Below are 12,703 nucleotides of genomic sequence, written 5' to 3'. Positions count from 1 at the left end.
ACTCACTCTGTCAAGTTAAGCAACTCATCTTTATCAGAGATGTGGGTTATTTTTCTGCTATGTAGAAATATCCCAGGACGTTGCTGAAAGATCCCAGGCAGTGGTTTGCAAGTGTGGGGCCCCTCTTAAAATCCCTTATTATGGGAGCACAGAGCCCATTGGGAGTCACTTCTGAGTCACTTGAGTGTGATGGAAAATCCCTCTTTTCCCCATTCACAGCTAAGCTTCAAAACCCATGTTTCTTCCAGATGTGCTGAGCACGGCAGCTGTGTGAAGTCAGGCACACAAGCCTGGCCAGTGGTTCAGAGTGTAATATTAGGAAAGCAATCTGAGACCCCTCCTTCTGAAAAGTACCACCCACAGGGATGTGGATTCAACTTGCAATGAGCTTATCTAAAAGGAAGCCCAAACTACTCTTCCATTCCTGTCCTTCCTTTTCTTAAATGAAAGTTTGCCCATAGTGGCACCTTACATATAATCTCGTGGATGTATTTTGTCAGAGGAGCCATCAGTGACTGATCCAAAGCATATGGAAAAGGGCTTGTTTTCTAAATGATAGGATTTTTTAATTCTAAATAATAACTGAGGCAGAGAGTTCTTCAAAAGCAAGATCGGTGTTTGCAGTTAAATTGGGTTGCTGTCCTGTCTCATGCTAGGTTTTGTTGGAATGGCTTAAAAAAAAAAGTCAAAATCATCCAACAGTCCGAGTCTCGCTGCCTTTCCCCACTGTTGCAGTAGCAGCAGTCGAGGTGAAAGTCTGAGACAGTGGAAGTTACGCTGAAAAAACTGCCTGAAGGGTCATGTCCACACTGCTCCTGGGGGTATTTCAGCATCTCCACTATGTGTGGGTTTCTCTGCCAAAAGACAGACATTGGGTAAACTGAAAAGTGCAGTCAGATTTCAGCCCAGCACATGGGAAACGAGGCAATCGGGAGCAGGAGCCCAAAGGCACACCAGTGCCCAAAATCTACTTTCCCCTTTCTGATGGAATTTACCCCTCCAGCCTTCCACCTTGTCTTTTTGTTTTTGTGAAAATACCATTAAAAAAGAAAATTGCAGCTTTTTATACTTCAATGATAGTGATATGTCTGTGTTTTCCTTCCTCTCTCTTTTTGGAATGTGCCCAATAAAACTGGATTGTAATTTATTTATTCCTACATCTTTTTATTCTAAAAGAGAACCAACATCATGAAATATTCCCAACCTTCAGCAGAGTGAGCTGGCGGGGGATTTTGCTTTACTGTGGGGGAAAAGTTTCAAAATTCTGATAAAGTTATAATGAAAAGCTTGAAATCAGTTGTCCCAAAACAAATTGAAGAATCAGAGAAAAGAAAAGGAGGAGGAGGGTGGCAAAAAAATTAAATGAATCACTATTCATTTCTTAACATATGATTTGGGTTAATCCAAAAGCCTTTCTTCCATGGAAGGGAGTTTTGCACAGCTCAGGCAAAACCCCAGTATTTAATTTTTGCTTTCGTAAAAGACGTAGCAAAACCAAGCCTATACAGGGTTCTGGGGGAGGATTTTATCAGGATGATCTAGACTGATGATGGGTTTCGGTGAGCTGGAACAGAGCAGCTCATCGACCGATGCAGGTATTTTGGTCAGCCGTCATTGCAAACGGAGAATGAAAAAGGGGGGAAAAAAACCCTCAGACAAACACTCACAGCTTATTGCATTTCAAAGAGTCAGACGCTTGGCTCTTCCCTGACCTCTCAACATCCCGGCTTTATACAACTCAGTGCAGCAAATGGGAAAGAGCAAGCAAGTACATGCCAAGCCCAGCAGGTTTACAACTGCTTGAGCAAAACCTCAGTGAAACCCAGATGCACCGAAACACGGGAGCATCAAATCTCCCTTCACCCAGAAAATCACAGGAGCTGCAGTAAGAAACACCAAAGTCTGAGGACAAAACCCAACTCCTCGGTCCCTGCTGTCGCAGAGGATGTTGCAGACACACAGGTCAAAAATTAGTGAAGGTTAAAAATAAACTCTGAGTCACCTCAATTTCTGTACTCACCTGTGCAAATGCTGAATTACACAGCACGGGTGTGAGGAATTAATACAGCTAATGACAACCTAACCTTAACTAACCTTAAAAGTTTTGAATGTCTTTCTTCCAGTCTGCGCTGAAAAAAATGCCAATAAGAGTCCAAAAGTGGTGCTCGCAGGCAGCTGAGCTCCTGCGAACATCTCAGCGGCCCCATTCCGCCTCCCTTTGCTCTGCATCCCCAGCCCACCCACCACCCTCCAGGCAACCCCTCTGCAGCAAATCCTGCTTCCCAAATTGATGTCCTCTCTGCAGGCAACCTTCCTGTCTGAGGGGGCAAACACAGCCCGCTTGCAGCCCTGAGCAGCTTCAGGAGGACAGTGCCTGTGAGTGACACAAGCCAAGCAAAGAAACTGTGTGGGACTGAGAGATTCTGCAAGAATTTTCCTTGTTTTGGTGCCTAAACCATCATTTGCTTTACTCTTCCAAATCCTTTGTAATATTCCCCTTAATTACTGTTGTCTGCAGCAACAGGCTTTCCTAGAAGAGCTGGGGAGGTAATGACTGCCTTCAACACGAATCCTTTCTCTTTGCTTTAATTAAAACATTTGCAGCCTGTGCTCTGGTTCCCAGGTGTGACTTTGCATAGCTCTTTGGAAGTCAAAGGCAAGCTCGTTGCCTGGCCACCATCCACAGGATCTGGCACACATGTGCCAATTCACATCTGCAGGCTTAGGAGAGCAAATCTCCATACATCTGCAATGCTTCTAGCAGAAATCGTTTATTTTCCATGTCAGCATAACCCCAGTGGTGTTATTACTGAGGTTACCTGCCTCAGCTCTGAAGTGGGGGTTCGTTGCTTCTGGACGTGGGAGTGTGGGTGCAGTTTTCCCTGCGAAACTCAGCGTTTCCAGCACCCAGGATGTTCCCGTGTCTCCACTCCCGAGGCGAGAGCACCCCCTTGCTACCGCCCAGCTTCTCCCTTCCCGCGGGAGGGTGCCTTGCAACAGCCCGTCCAAGGATCGGCTTCCCGATAGCTCGCCCGAAGGCGCTGCGGGTGCCGGTGACTCACACTATTGGCAATAAGCAGCGACAGGAGGGCTTGCAGGAGATGATAGTTGTGAGCGCTGGCTTCTTCTGATTGCAATGAGAAAAAAACCCAATACAAAACAAAACAAAAAACCCCCCTTCTGCTCAGGTTCTTTCAAGTTCCCAGACAGAGAAAACGGCAGTTGGAAACACATCAACAGAAACAAGCTACGAGATGCAGCAGATACCCTTAAGCTGCTCGTTTTGGATTAAGCTCCTGTACTTATTGCTCACGTAGCCGATTTTGAGAATCTTTTTGATTTATCTGCTCGGGGTTTCATCTCTCTGCCCTGCACTATTATTTTATCTACCATACAACCTGTCTGAGGTGCATAACCCTCAACGGCACAAGGATGCGGCTGGGCAGAATCCAGTTTGCAGAAGTATTTTGGCTGGGAGGGAGGGGGTATCTTCTCTTGTAACCTGTGTCCAGCTCTTCATGGACACAAGAGAAGAGGCCCCCAGCTCTTCTGCCTTTACACCATCCTAAAGCATGACCCAGCCTCATTGTGCGGCTTGAAGCTCCTGGGTGAGGGTTCATCCAAGAGCCCAAGATCAAGAGGCAAAGGCTACTTTAGAAAAATTTTCTGACTGAATGATCTCAGCAGAGTGAAGAAGGGGGTGGCGGGAGCTGGAAGAAAAGTGGGTGAATTCCCCTTCACAGAATGTCTTGGAGAGCCAACAATGACGTGGAAACTGCTGGTTAAATACAGGGGGTGGAAAAAAGTGATAAAAATACCACTTCACAGGGAGCTTTTGAACCCTGAGCCTGACAAGGAGATTCAAAAGCAGAGCAATCTTTTCAAGCATCTTTTTAATAACTATTTTATAAGTCTCGTAGTACTATTTAGTGTTATTTTAAGTTATTTTTGAAAAGGGATTTACTTGCTGTCTTTGAAGCCATGCCAACTAATTCCTCAGTTTCCCCCACAATGAGGGATGACAATTTTTTTTGTAAGATCCCAGAAAATACTGCCACAAGACAACTTCCACTCAGCTCATCTCTGCAAGCCTGTGATCATTCAGATCCCTTTTCTGAAAGAAATCAAAAGAGCTGCGCTGATAAGTAAAACCACCTTCAGCCCCACCTTTCCCAAGCCAACAACACGTCATGCACATCCAGTCCCAGAGCTGGCAGCCTTCGAAAAGCCCCTATTTCTGCTGCCCTGTTTGCTGCGCAGCGTGTTAAACCCTAAATTTCACCTTGCAAAAGCTTCGGTGCAAGGAACTTTACTCAAGTGAGTGATCCCTTGGCTTGCCTAAGGAAAACCGGCTCCCAGGGTCTTGGGAGAATCATGTTGCATCCTGTCCCTGAGCGCAGACCTCAGCGAGTCGTCCCATTCAATTCTAATTTCATGACTCAGAGCGGCAGGCTTTGGTAGAGGGGGGAGCTCCCTCACTCCGTTACTTTCTTGCCTGCAAACAATGCATTTTTCAGCGCCTCGCCGTAGCCTAGGTGTGTTTGACAAGGCAAGTTGCTGCAAGGCACGTCAAGTTCTGAATTCCCGTGCCAAGTTTTCCAAGCAGATAAAAGAGGAGGCTCCCGAGCTCTCCCATCACAGGGGTTTCTGTCTCCATTGCCCTCTGCTCTTTTCCTGCCGCGCAGCTTTTATTCACCAGCCTTTTTTTTTCCCCTCTCCTGCTCTTTGCGTTTCCAATTGAACAAGCCACCATGAGTCGGATCTCTTTCAGATCATCTACTGGAGGGGGCATGAGGGGCTTTAGCTCAGGCTCTGCTATCGTAGGAGGTGGCAGTGGTGCCAGAAGCAGTTTTAGCTCTGTCTCTGTCTCCAGAGTTGGAGGAGGAAGAGCCGGAGGTGGAGGAGGCTTTGGAGCTGGTGGTGGCTTCGGCAGCAGAAGTCTCTATAACCTAGGTGGAAGCAAAAGAATTTCCTACAGCTCAGTCGGTGGAGGTCTACGGAGTGGAGCCGGTGGTGGATACGGCTTTGGTGGAGGAGCTGGCTTTGGTCTTGGCTATGGTGGTGGAGCAGGCGCTGGTTTTGGCTTAGGAGGAGCTGGTGGTGGTGGTGGCTATGGGCTGGGCAGTGGATTTGGGCTGGGACATCCAAATGGTCGAGGTGGCCCCGGGTTCCCTGTTTGCCCACCTGGTGGCATCCATGAAGTGACCGTCAACCAGAGCCTCCTGGCACCCCTCAAGCTGGATATTGACCCGGAAATCCAGAAGGTGCGAACACAGGAGCGGGAGCAGATCAAGACCCTCAACAACAAATTTGCCTCCTTCATCGACAAGGTGAGAGTTTGGTCTTAAACATCAAGCCATGCATATTATCAGTTGCCTCGGGAAAAGATAACAGGAAGAAACTTCCTTTGGATTTAGGGGCTTGCCTGAACTGATCCCAGCCAAAAAACCAGCGTGGGTTTGGCTGAAAACTAAGAACTGTCTTATGTTTCCTCTTTGCAAGGATGAGTTTTTCAGCATTTTATTTTATTGAAAAAGTAAATCCCCCTCCTCCCTGTAAAAAACATCCCGGAGGCTTGATGGATCTTCTACTTGTTGCAAAATGGCGAAGTTCTACACAACTCAATGCGATAACACCAGTTTAAACCAGTAAGGTGGGCTGAGCATCTAGTGGAGGGAGAAGGACCCAGAGGTGTTTAGCCTGCTTAATAGCTCTTGAAAAATCTTGCCAAACATCTTAGAGGCTTTTGATACTTTTGAGAATCCGGTGCCCTAAATCAGGAAGATCCTAATAATTTCCCCGCAACCGTCCCAGCATCTCTTGACCTTTGTTTTCCTGTGTTGAATGATCCCCCCTTTTCCTGGCAGCGGGTTTTTTTGTGCATTGTTCACTTGGGCTTCAGCATGTGCCTGTTTTGTTTCTCCCCAGGTGCGCTTTTTGGAGCAGCAGAACAAAGTGCTGGAGACCAAGTGGAGCCTCCTCCAAGAGCAAGGTCACACAGTCACCAGGAAATCCCTTGAGCCCCTTTTTGAAGCTTACATCAACAACCTCAGACGGCAGCTAGACAGTCTTCTGGGGGAGAGGGGGCGGTTGGACTCTGAACTGAGGAACATGCAGGACATGGTGGAAGACTTTAAGAACAAGTAAGAAATCGTGCTCTGTAGCATAAATGATTCACAAACGGGAAAATCAGGGCAGGCGGTTCATGCTCGCTGGTGCACACCTTGTATTTGCACTGGGTTCCTCTTCCAGTTTGCAAAATGAACATATAAAAGCAAAACTTGGTCTTAGAATTACCTCTAGCTATGTCAGATTTCTTACGTGCGGGATCAGCGTTTAGCACAGCATTCATGCACCCGTGGGAAGCTGCTCCAGCGTAACGGAGGTCATGGTCTGATCCTTTGAGTCTCCTAAAATAATACACCTGGAGACAGAAAAACTCATAACGCATGAGTGTATGGACATGCAAAAAGGGAATGAAACATTGACATAAACTGCCAGCTCCAAAATCCCCCATTTCTCTTTTTGCGAAGGAAATGCCAGCCTTTCCAGAGGGCCCCAGGCGACCCACGTGCGCTCACCCTCGCTCAGCTCTGACCACGTGAAAGATGCTCAGCTCTTTTCTCTGACTTGTCAAAGAAAATGATTTCCCTGGGGAAGCAAATTAATCCCCTCCTGAGATAAGGTGTCCAGCGGAGGTGGGATGAGTCATTTTAAGGACATGCCAGTCTGCAACTGATGACTATAAGGGACATTTAGGTGCTTTTTTTTGGGCGAGGCCATTCATTTTTAGTTGACTGTAGTCTGGTGAGAACAATCTCTCCCTTATTCAACCAGATCTGGCCAAGAGCAAATTTGAGAAAAACACCTTGGAGGCCTGAAATAGGTTTGTATTAGACAGTTAAGCATGTGAAGAGTGATTTTTTGGGCGGGGATGGGGAGATGGTGCTTAGAGCTGACAGGGTGAACTGACATAGCTTCTGGTATGTTGTACTTGGGTGCATTTCAGGTCTTGATAAGTATTATAGGCTTTTAGAAATACTGATCAGGCCAAAAATGACAAATTATATTGGCTGGATTTCGGAGCTACTGCCTGGGAAAGAGAGTGCATTTTATTTCAAGTCTGGGGTTGGTTTCCAGTTGGTTTCTACTTCTTCCCATGTCCACTCGGAGATCCATCTGCAGGGATATTTCTGCCAATATTAGTTAGAGGACTGGCACAAACCTGCCTTTAAAATCCAGGCCTTTGCCTCAAGAGCCTACATGTTTTGTCTACTTTCTAGCTAAGCCCTGCCCTGATTATCTGATGAGAGGATGTTGCTCAGAGCCATAAAAAGTTCCACAGAAACACAGTCTGAGGCATAATGATCTCCTCTTGCACAATCATGGCTAAAGAATCACAGACTTTTTTTTTTTTTTTTTTAATTAAATGCTGCAGCGGGTTATTCAGAGCCATTAGCATTATTATAATATCAAATATCAAATTGTTACATTATTATATATTTGTAGGTATTGCAATGCAGCTTTGTTGAAAACCTTTTGCATAACTTTCCTTTGGGCAAAGGTCACCGAGAATGTCTGTTCCTGCTTCCTACTGAAATGGGCTCTGATCCTGCACACGTTTCTCTATGAGCTTGACTTTAAGGGCAGTGATAAAAATCTATTAATTTTAGCTGTGACTACTCACACCATGGAGTCTTGCAGGTTCAGAGTCAGTGATCATTTGCTCTGCATCTGCTCTGGACTGTAAACAGATGGGAGTAAAGAATACATCTGTGAGCCACAACTAAGGATTTGGGACTGGAGTGGTCCCATCTCTTCCTCCCATGCTGGTTTTGCTCCTCATTTCCACCAAAACCCTCTCACTCTTTTATTTGAACAGATATGAAGATGAGATCAACCGGCGCACTGGTGCAGAGAACGAGTTCGTGGTCCTCAAGAAGGTGAGTGAACTGGGAGTTTTGGGACAGATGTTGAAATTAACTCACATGAACAGAGTTCAAGCAAAGCTGATGGGCGCTGGGGTCCTCCAAGCCTCACTGTTGGGTCAGGCTTCGATGCCAGTACATCGAGGAGTAAGAGCTGGGTGCTCCTGAGGCGAGGGATGGACCTAACCTTTGCCATGCCAATGGAGCTGCCCTGTTTTCAGAAGATATCTCCTCTGGTTGCAGTTGCAAACCTTCTGGCCTTTTGTGGCTCTGTTTAACTCTGTCCCTGGTCACATCCCCGTGAGTCAGAGCTTTGTTTTCTGCCCAAGAGCCTGGATCTGGTTCACAGTAAATGTCCAACATTACATTAAAAAAGAAATACCTTGATCATAGCAATATAAAAAGAAGCCTAAAGAATAACAGACCTGGAAGCAGAGAGATGGTCCCACTGGTGTCCTAAAGCCACTTTGGCTTGTGGTTTCATCTTTGGTTTTCTTTTCTTTAGGATGTGGATGGTGCTTATATGAACAAGGTCGAGCTGCAGGCCAAAGCAGATGCGCTGGCAGATGAAATTAACTTCCTGAGAGCTCTTTACGAAGCGGTAAGCAGTCAGCCCCCCTGTGATAGCATCCTCCCCAGCTCCCTGCCGTACAGTTCTCCACCTCCCAGAGCTCCGGTCACCACGCTCAGTGCTGTACGGTGGTAAAAGAGAAGGTGGTCACTGCCTTTTTGAAATTATAATACAGGCATAAGATGGAAAAGGGTAGATAGAGACAGAGCAGGGGGAAATGCAAGAAAATGTCTCGGTGGAGAGAGCTCTCAAGCCACCTCTTGTCTGCATGGTTTCCACCATGAATGCCAGAGCATTAACTTCATTTTTTGTATCTTCTGCAGGAATTGTCCCAGATGCAGCAGCAAGTATCCGACACCTCTGTGGTCCTGTCCATGGACAACAACCGTAACTTGGACCTCAACAGCATCATTGCAGAGGTCAAAGCGCAGTACGAGGACATCGCCAACCGGAGCCGGGCTGAGGCTGAGGCTTGGTACCAAAACAAGGTGGGTAACCAGATTGACCGACTGATTTCTGCGATTCATGTGGCATCACGCTAGCTGATGGGGGGACAGGACTAACGGTGGAAGGATCACAGCATTACACTGGAGGTTAATTTGTTTTCTCTGCGTGCAATAGGCTCTTGCATACAGATCCCCAGTATTCGCTTGTGGACCGCTACTGTTGACCAGCCTTATATTCCTTGCAGTGAAACCAAGGGACAAGATGCTTAAATGCCTTGACCCTGGGCTCACAAGGAGTCACTGGTAGCCTGGCCTTAGACACAGCACACTCCTCTTTCCCTCCCAGGTTCTTAACAGTAGGTGACAATGCACAGGCGCTCTATGCAATGCAATAGCTGCTGCCTTAGCATATACTGATAACTAAAGTCAAATGCTGCTATTCCATGGGCAGGTTGCTCAGAGGAATGTTGTCCCCCACCCTTAACCTGCATCCAGACCTGCACTTTGTGCCCTGAAGTCCCCTCACCCTTCCCTCAGCCCCGTGGTGCCTCACCAGTGCTCTCCTCCTTTCTACATACCAGTACGAGGAACTCCAGGTCTCTGCTGGGCGACACGGTGATGACCTGCGTAACACCAAGATAGAAATTTCAGAGATCAACCGGATGGTCCAGAGGCTGCGGAATGAGATCGAGAGCGTGAAGAAACAGGTAGGAGGGGGATTCTCCTGCAGAGCAGCTGCTGCACGGTGGAGGGCAGGTGGGAGGTGATGGTGGCCAGGCGTGGCAGAGCCAGCTCCTGGGACCGGGGCAGGGCTGGAAGGCCAGGCCTTCCCCCCTGCATTAAGGAGGACATGGCCACTCCTGTCTTTGCCCACCAGAGAAGGTCCCTCAGTACAAGGATGTGCTGTGATAGCCGCTTTCTTGCTGTAGAAGCAAACTGAGCTACCAAGCTACCTCAGCAAAGGTGTGTAGCAAAGCAGAGATGTTGATGTCTGCTTTTCTTGGGGAACAGGAGTGTGGCTGCAGCTCCCCAGTCACCCACCCTCTGACACTGTCCTGATGGCCCATCAGGAGCTCTCAGTGCCATCCTGGGAGCCACCAGCCAGTATCTACAATACCATAGTAATATCAGGAGAGCAATTTAGGGTAGCCCAGGATAATCAACTATTTGTTTTCCTTACTTTCAGTGTGCCAACCTCCAAGCAGCCATCACCGAGGCGGAGGAGCGCGGGGAGCTGGCCCTCAAGGATGCCAAGGCCAAACTGGCTGAGCTGGAGGATGCTCTGCAGAAGGCCAAGGCTGACCTGGCCCGGCAGCTCCGTGAGTACCAGGAGCTGATGAACGTCAAGCTGGCCCTGGACATTGAGATCGCGACCTACAGGAAGCTGCTGGAGGGCGAGGAGAGCAGGTGAGGGCAAGCACATGGACCTGTTGTGTGCTGCTCTTCAGAGCAGGGCACATCTCCTTGGGCTCAAAGAGACAGCTCACCCCAAGAGGCTCGAGCACCAAGTGATGTAAAGCAAGGGCAGAGAGAGGGATTGTTTTAAATTGTGAGCTTTGTAGGAAAAGATTAGTTTTTCCACCTCTTGGCACATGATGCAGTAACAAAAATGAGCATTGTCACCTTTCATACAGACATGTCCCACCAGCGGACAAGCCCTACTGATGGCCACAAAAGTCTAATTAGATGGTCCCTGTGGCTAACTTTGTATCTTGGCTGTGCTTTGGCATTGTTGCTTATTTTCCCCTTTCCCACCAGGCTTGCCGGAGAGGGAGTCGGAGCCGTGAGCGTCTGTAAGTATCTGCCCCCTTCCACCCCTGCTCGCTCAGCTCCTACCACAGGGGTGATGGGCCAGGTCCCCCCATCCTGGGGAGCCGGCAGGACCCCAAAGCGGGTGTGTGCTCTGTCTCCCTGCAGCTGTGGTCAGCAGCTCCAGCGGGATGGGCTATGGCGGCGGTGGCAGCTGCCTGGGCATGGGCGGCGGTCTCGGCATGGGTGGAGGTCTTGGCATGGGCGGAGGTCTCAGCATGGGCGGCGGTGGAGGCGGCGGCAGCTACAGCATGAGCAGCAGCAGCGGCTTCGGAGGCGGGAGCGGAGGGTTCGGCGGGGGGCTCAGCTACGGCGGAGGCAGCACCTTCAGCTCCGGGAGCAGCCGAGGTGTCAGCTCCAGCACGGGAGGCAGTGTGAGGATCGTTTCCAAGACCACCACTAGCAAAAAGACCATCAGATAAGGATGGCGAGCACGGCGGGCCCCCCGCGCGGATGACAGCGTGTTTCCTGCCTTCCAAAAGCAAGTGCTGCCCTACGAATCAATGGTGTAAATAGCTGCGCTAGAGCCTCTCCTTCCTCCGTCCTTCACCCTCCACCTTTGGGGCAGCGGGGGGAGACCAGGACCCCACCGCAAAAATCTGGAGCACCTTTGGCTAAAGCATAGGTTGTAACAGGTCACTGACAGGGCTTTGGAGAGCCGTCGTGGACCCCGGTGGTGGCCCTCTTCCAGCATAGTCCTTGTTCTCCTCCTGGAGTCACGCATTTAAAGCGAAGTGGAAGCACTTTGCTGAACGGGGACAGCTGCGCTCGGCCACGCACATTCATTTCACTCGTCCTAAAACAATGGTGACAGCCTCATGAAACGACAGTCCTGGGTCCTCAGCAATGAAAACAGCTCCAAGATGCTCTAAAAGCCTCTGCCTGCAACACTTGTTACAACCTCCAAATGTTGTGTCTGCAACTAAAGATTTTTTCCAGCCCCTTGTTTTCTCAGGCACTTGTGGGAAAGGTTATTGCTTTCTATGTATATGAATTGCCACACTGATTTCTAATGCCTTGCCCTCATGGCTACAGCCTCTTCACTTCCAGGCCTACCATACTGTATGGTCCAATAAAAAGCATTTGTCATTTTTAAAATCTGTTGCTTTTTGGTTTTTCTTCTCTGCTGATGTGGGCATTGATGCGTCCTGTGCCCCAGCTGCACTGGGGACTCTGCAGAGGCAGTTCATGAGAAACGATCCTTGCCTTGAGGAAACAAAACTCAGTTTTAAAGGCTCAGGCTCTGGGACAGGCTGGGGAGGGTGGAAAGGAGGGTGGGATGGATGGATGGAGAGCTGGGGCACAGGGAAGAAAAGCTGCCTCAGGGCTGAGCCAAAAGCTGGGTGAATCCCGCTGTGGTGGTTAACTGCAAAGCTGCCCTTTCTGCCCATCACTGCAGGAGTGAGAATGCACAAGGGAGTAGGAAAAGGAAGGTGATTCCCAAAGGCTTAGCTGGGATTCATGAGTGGGGCCTGGCTCAGCCCGCCTGTTAGTTAATACAACCAGTAGCAAATCTTATGGCAGAGGAGCCCAGCTCGGGCAGCAGCAGAGGCTGGGACAGCAGGGACACAGCGAGAACAGCATCAAACAGAAGGGAATGGAGCAGCTGAACGTCGCCCTGACCAGAAAGAGGAATTGGAGGGAGGGCAGCACTAGCAAAGAGGGCAAAGTGCCCAATATCTGCACATGCAGTGCTTGCACATCGAGGTTTCCCATGCATGCGCCAATATCTCACTAAATGTCCTGGCTGCTCCTCTGGAGGGGCTGTTTTGGGGCCTCAGCTTCCTTTTGAATGAACCTGGAGGTCTTCCAAGGTGCCCACAGCAGCCGGCCTCCCAATTCCCATTCAGTCTCCCCGGGGAGGTTTCAAAGAGCTGCGGGGATGGAAGGTTTCAGCCAGGCTCCTGTGCTGTTCCCGGGCTCCCTCCCGCGGCTCTGTGGGCATCCCC

The 12,703-nt window shown here is 49.1% G+C and overlaps 1 protein-coding gene across 1 annotated transcript; it reads left to right on the top strand.

Annotated features, from left to right (window-relative positions):
• The first annotated feature begins 4,751 nt into the window (after positions 1–4,751).
• LOC141936528 (keratin, type II cytoskeletal cochleal-like) lies at positions 4,752–11,354 on the top strand. The gene is made up of 9 exons (XM_074853562.1): positions 4,752–5,330; positions 5,929–6,143; positions 7,883–7,943; positions 8,434–8,529; positions 8,823–8,987; positions 9,527–9,652; positions 10,132–10,352; positions 10,704–10,738; positions 10,863–11,354. Exons 1-9 carry the CDS (start codon positions 4,752–4,754, stop codon positions 11,174–11,176), a joined length of 1,812 nt encoding a protein of 603 aa, XP_074709663.1. The 3' UTR covers positions 11,177–11,354.
• The last annotated feature ends 1,349 nt before the right edge of the window (positions 11,355–12,703 follow it).

The sequence above is a fragment of the Strix uralensis genome, chromosome 33 (genome assembly GCF_047716275.1).
Source record: "Strix uralensis isolate ZFMK-TIS-50842 chromosome 33, bStrUra1, whole genome shotgun sequence".
Taxonomy (NCBI): domain Eukaryota; kingdom Metazoa; phylum Chordata; class Aves; order Strigiformes; family Strigidae; genus Strix; species Strix uralensis.
The sequence above is the reverse complement of the archived record's forward strand: the minus strand, read 5'-3'. Positions and strand labels throughout refer to the sequence as shown.

Bases quoted from the DNA above. Each gene is read 5' to 3' on its own strand.
- LOC141936528 (XM_074853562.1), top strand. From the start codon at position 4,752: ATGAGTCGGATCTCTTTCAGATCATCTACTGGAGGGGGCATGAGGGGC. The intron at 8,530-8,822 runs GTAAGCAGTCAG...TATCTTCTGCAG, and splicing joins TGAGAGCTCTTTACGAAGCG to GAATTGTCCCAGATGCAGCA. The intron at 8,988-9,526 runs GTGGGTAACCAG...TCTACATACCAG, and splicing joins AGGCTTGGTACCAAAACAAG to TACGAGGAACTCCAGGTCTC.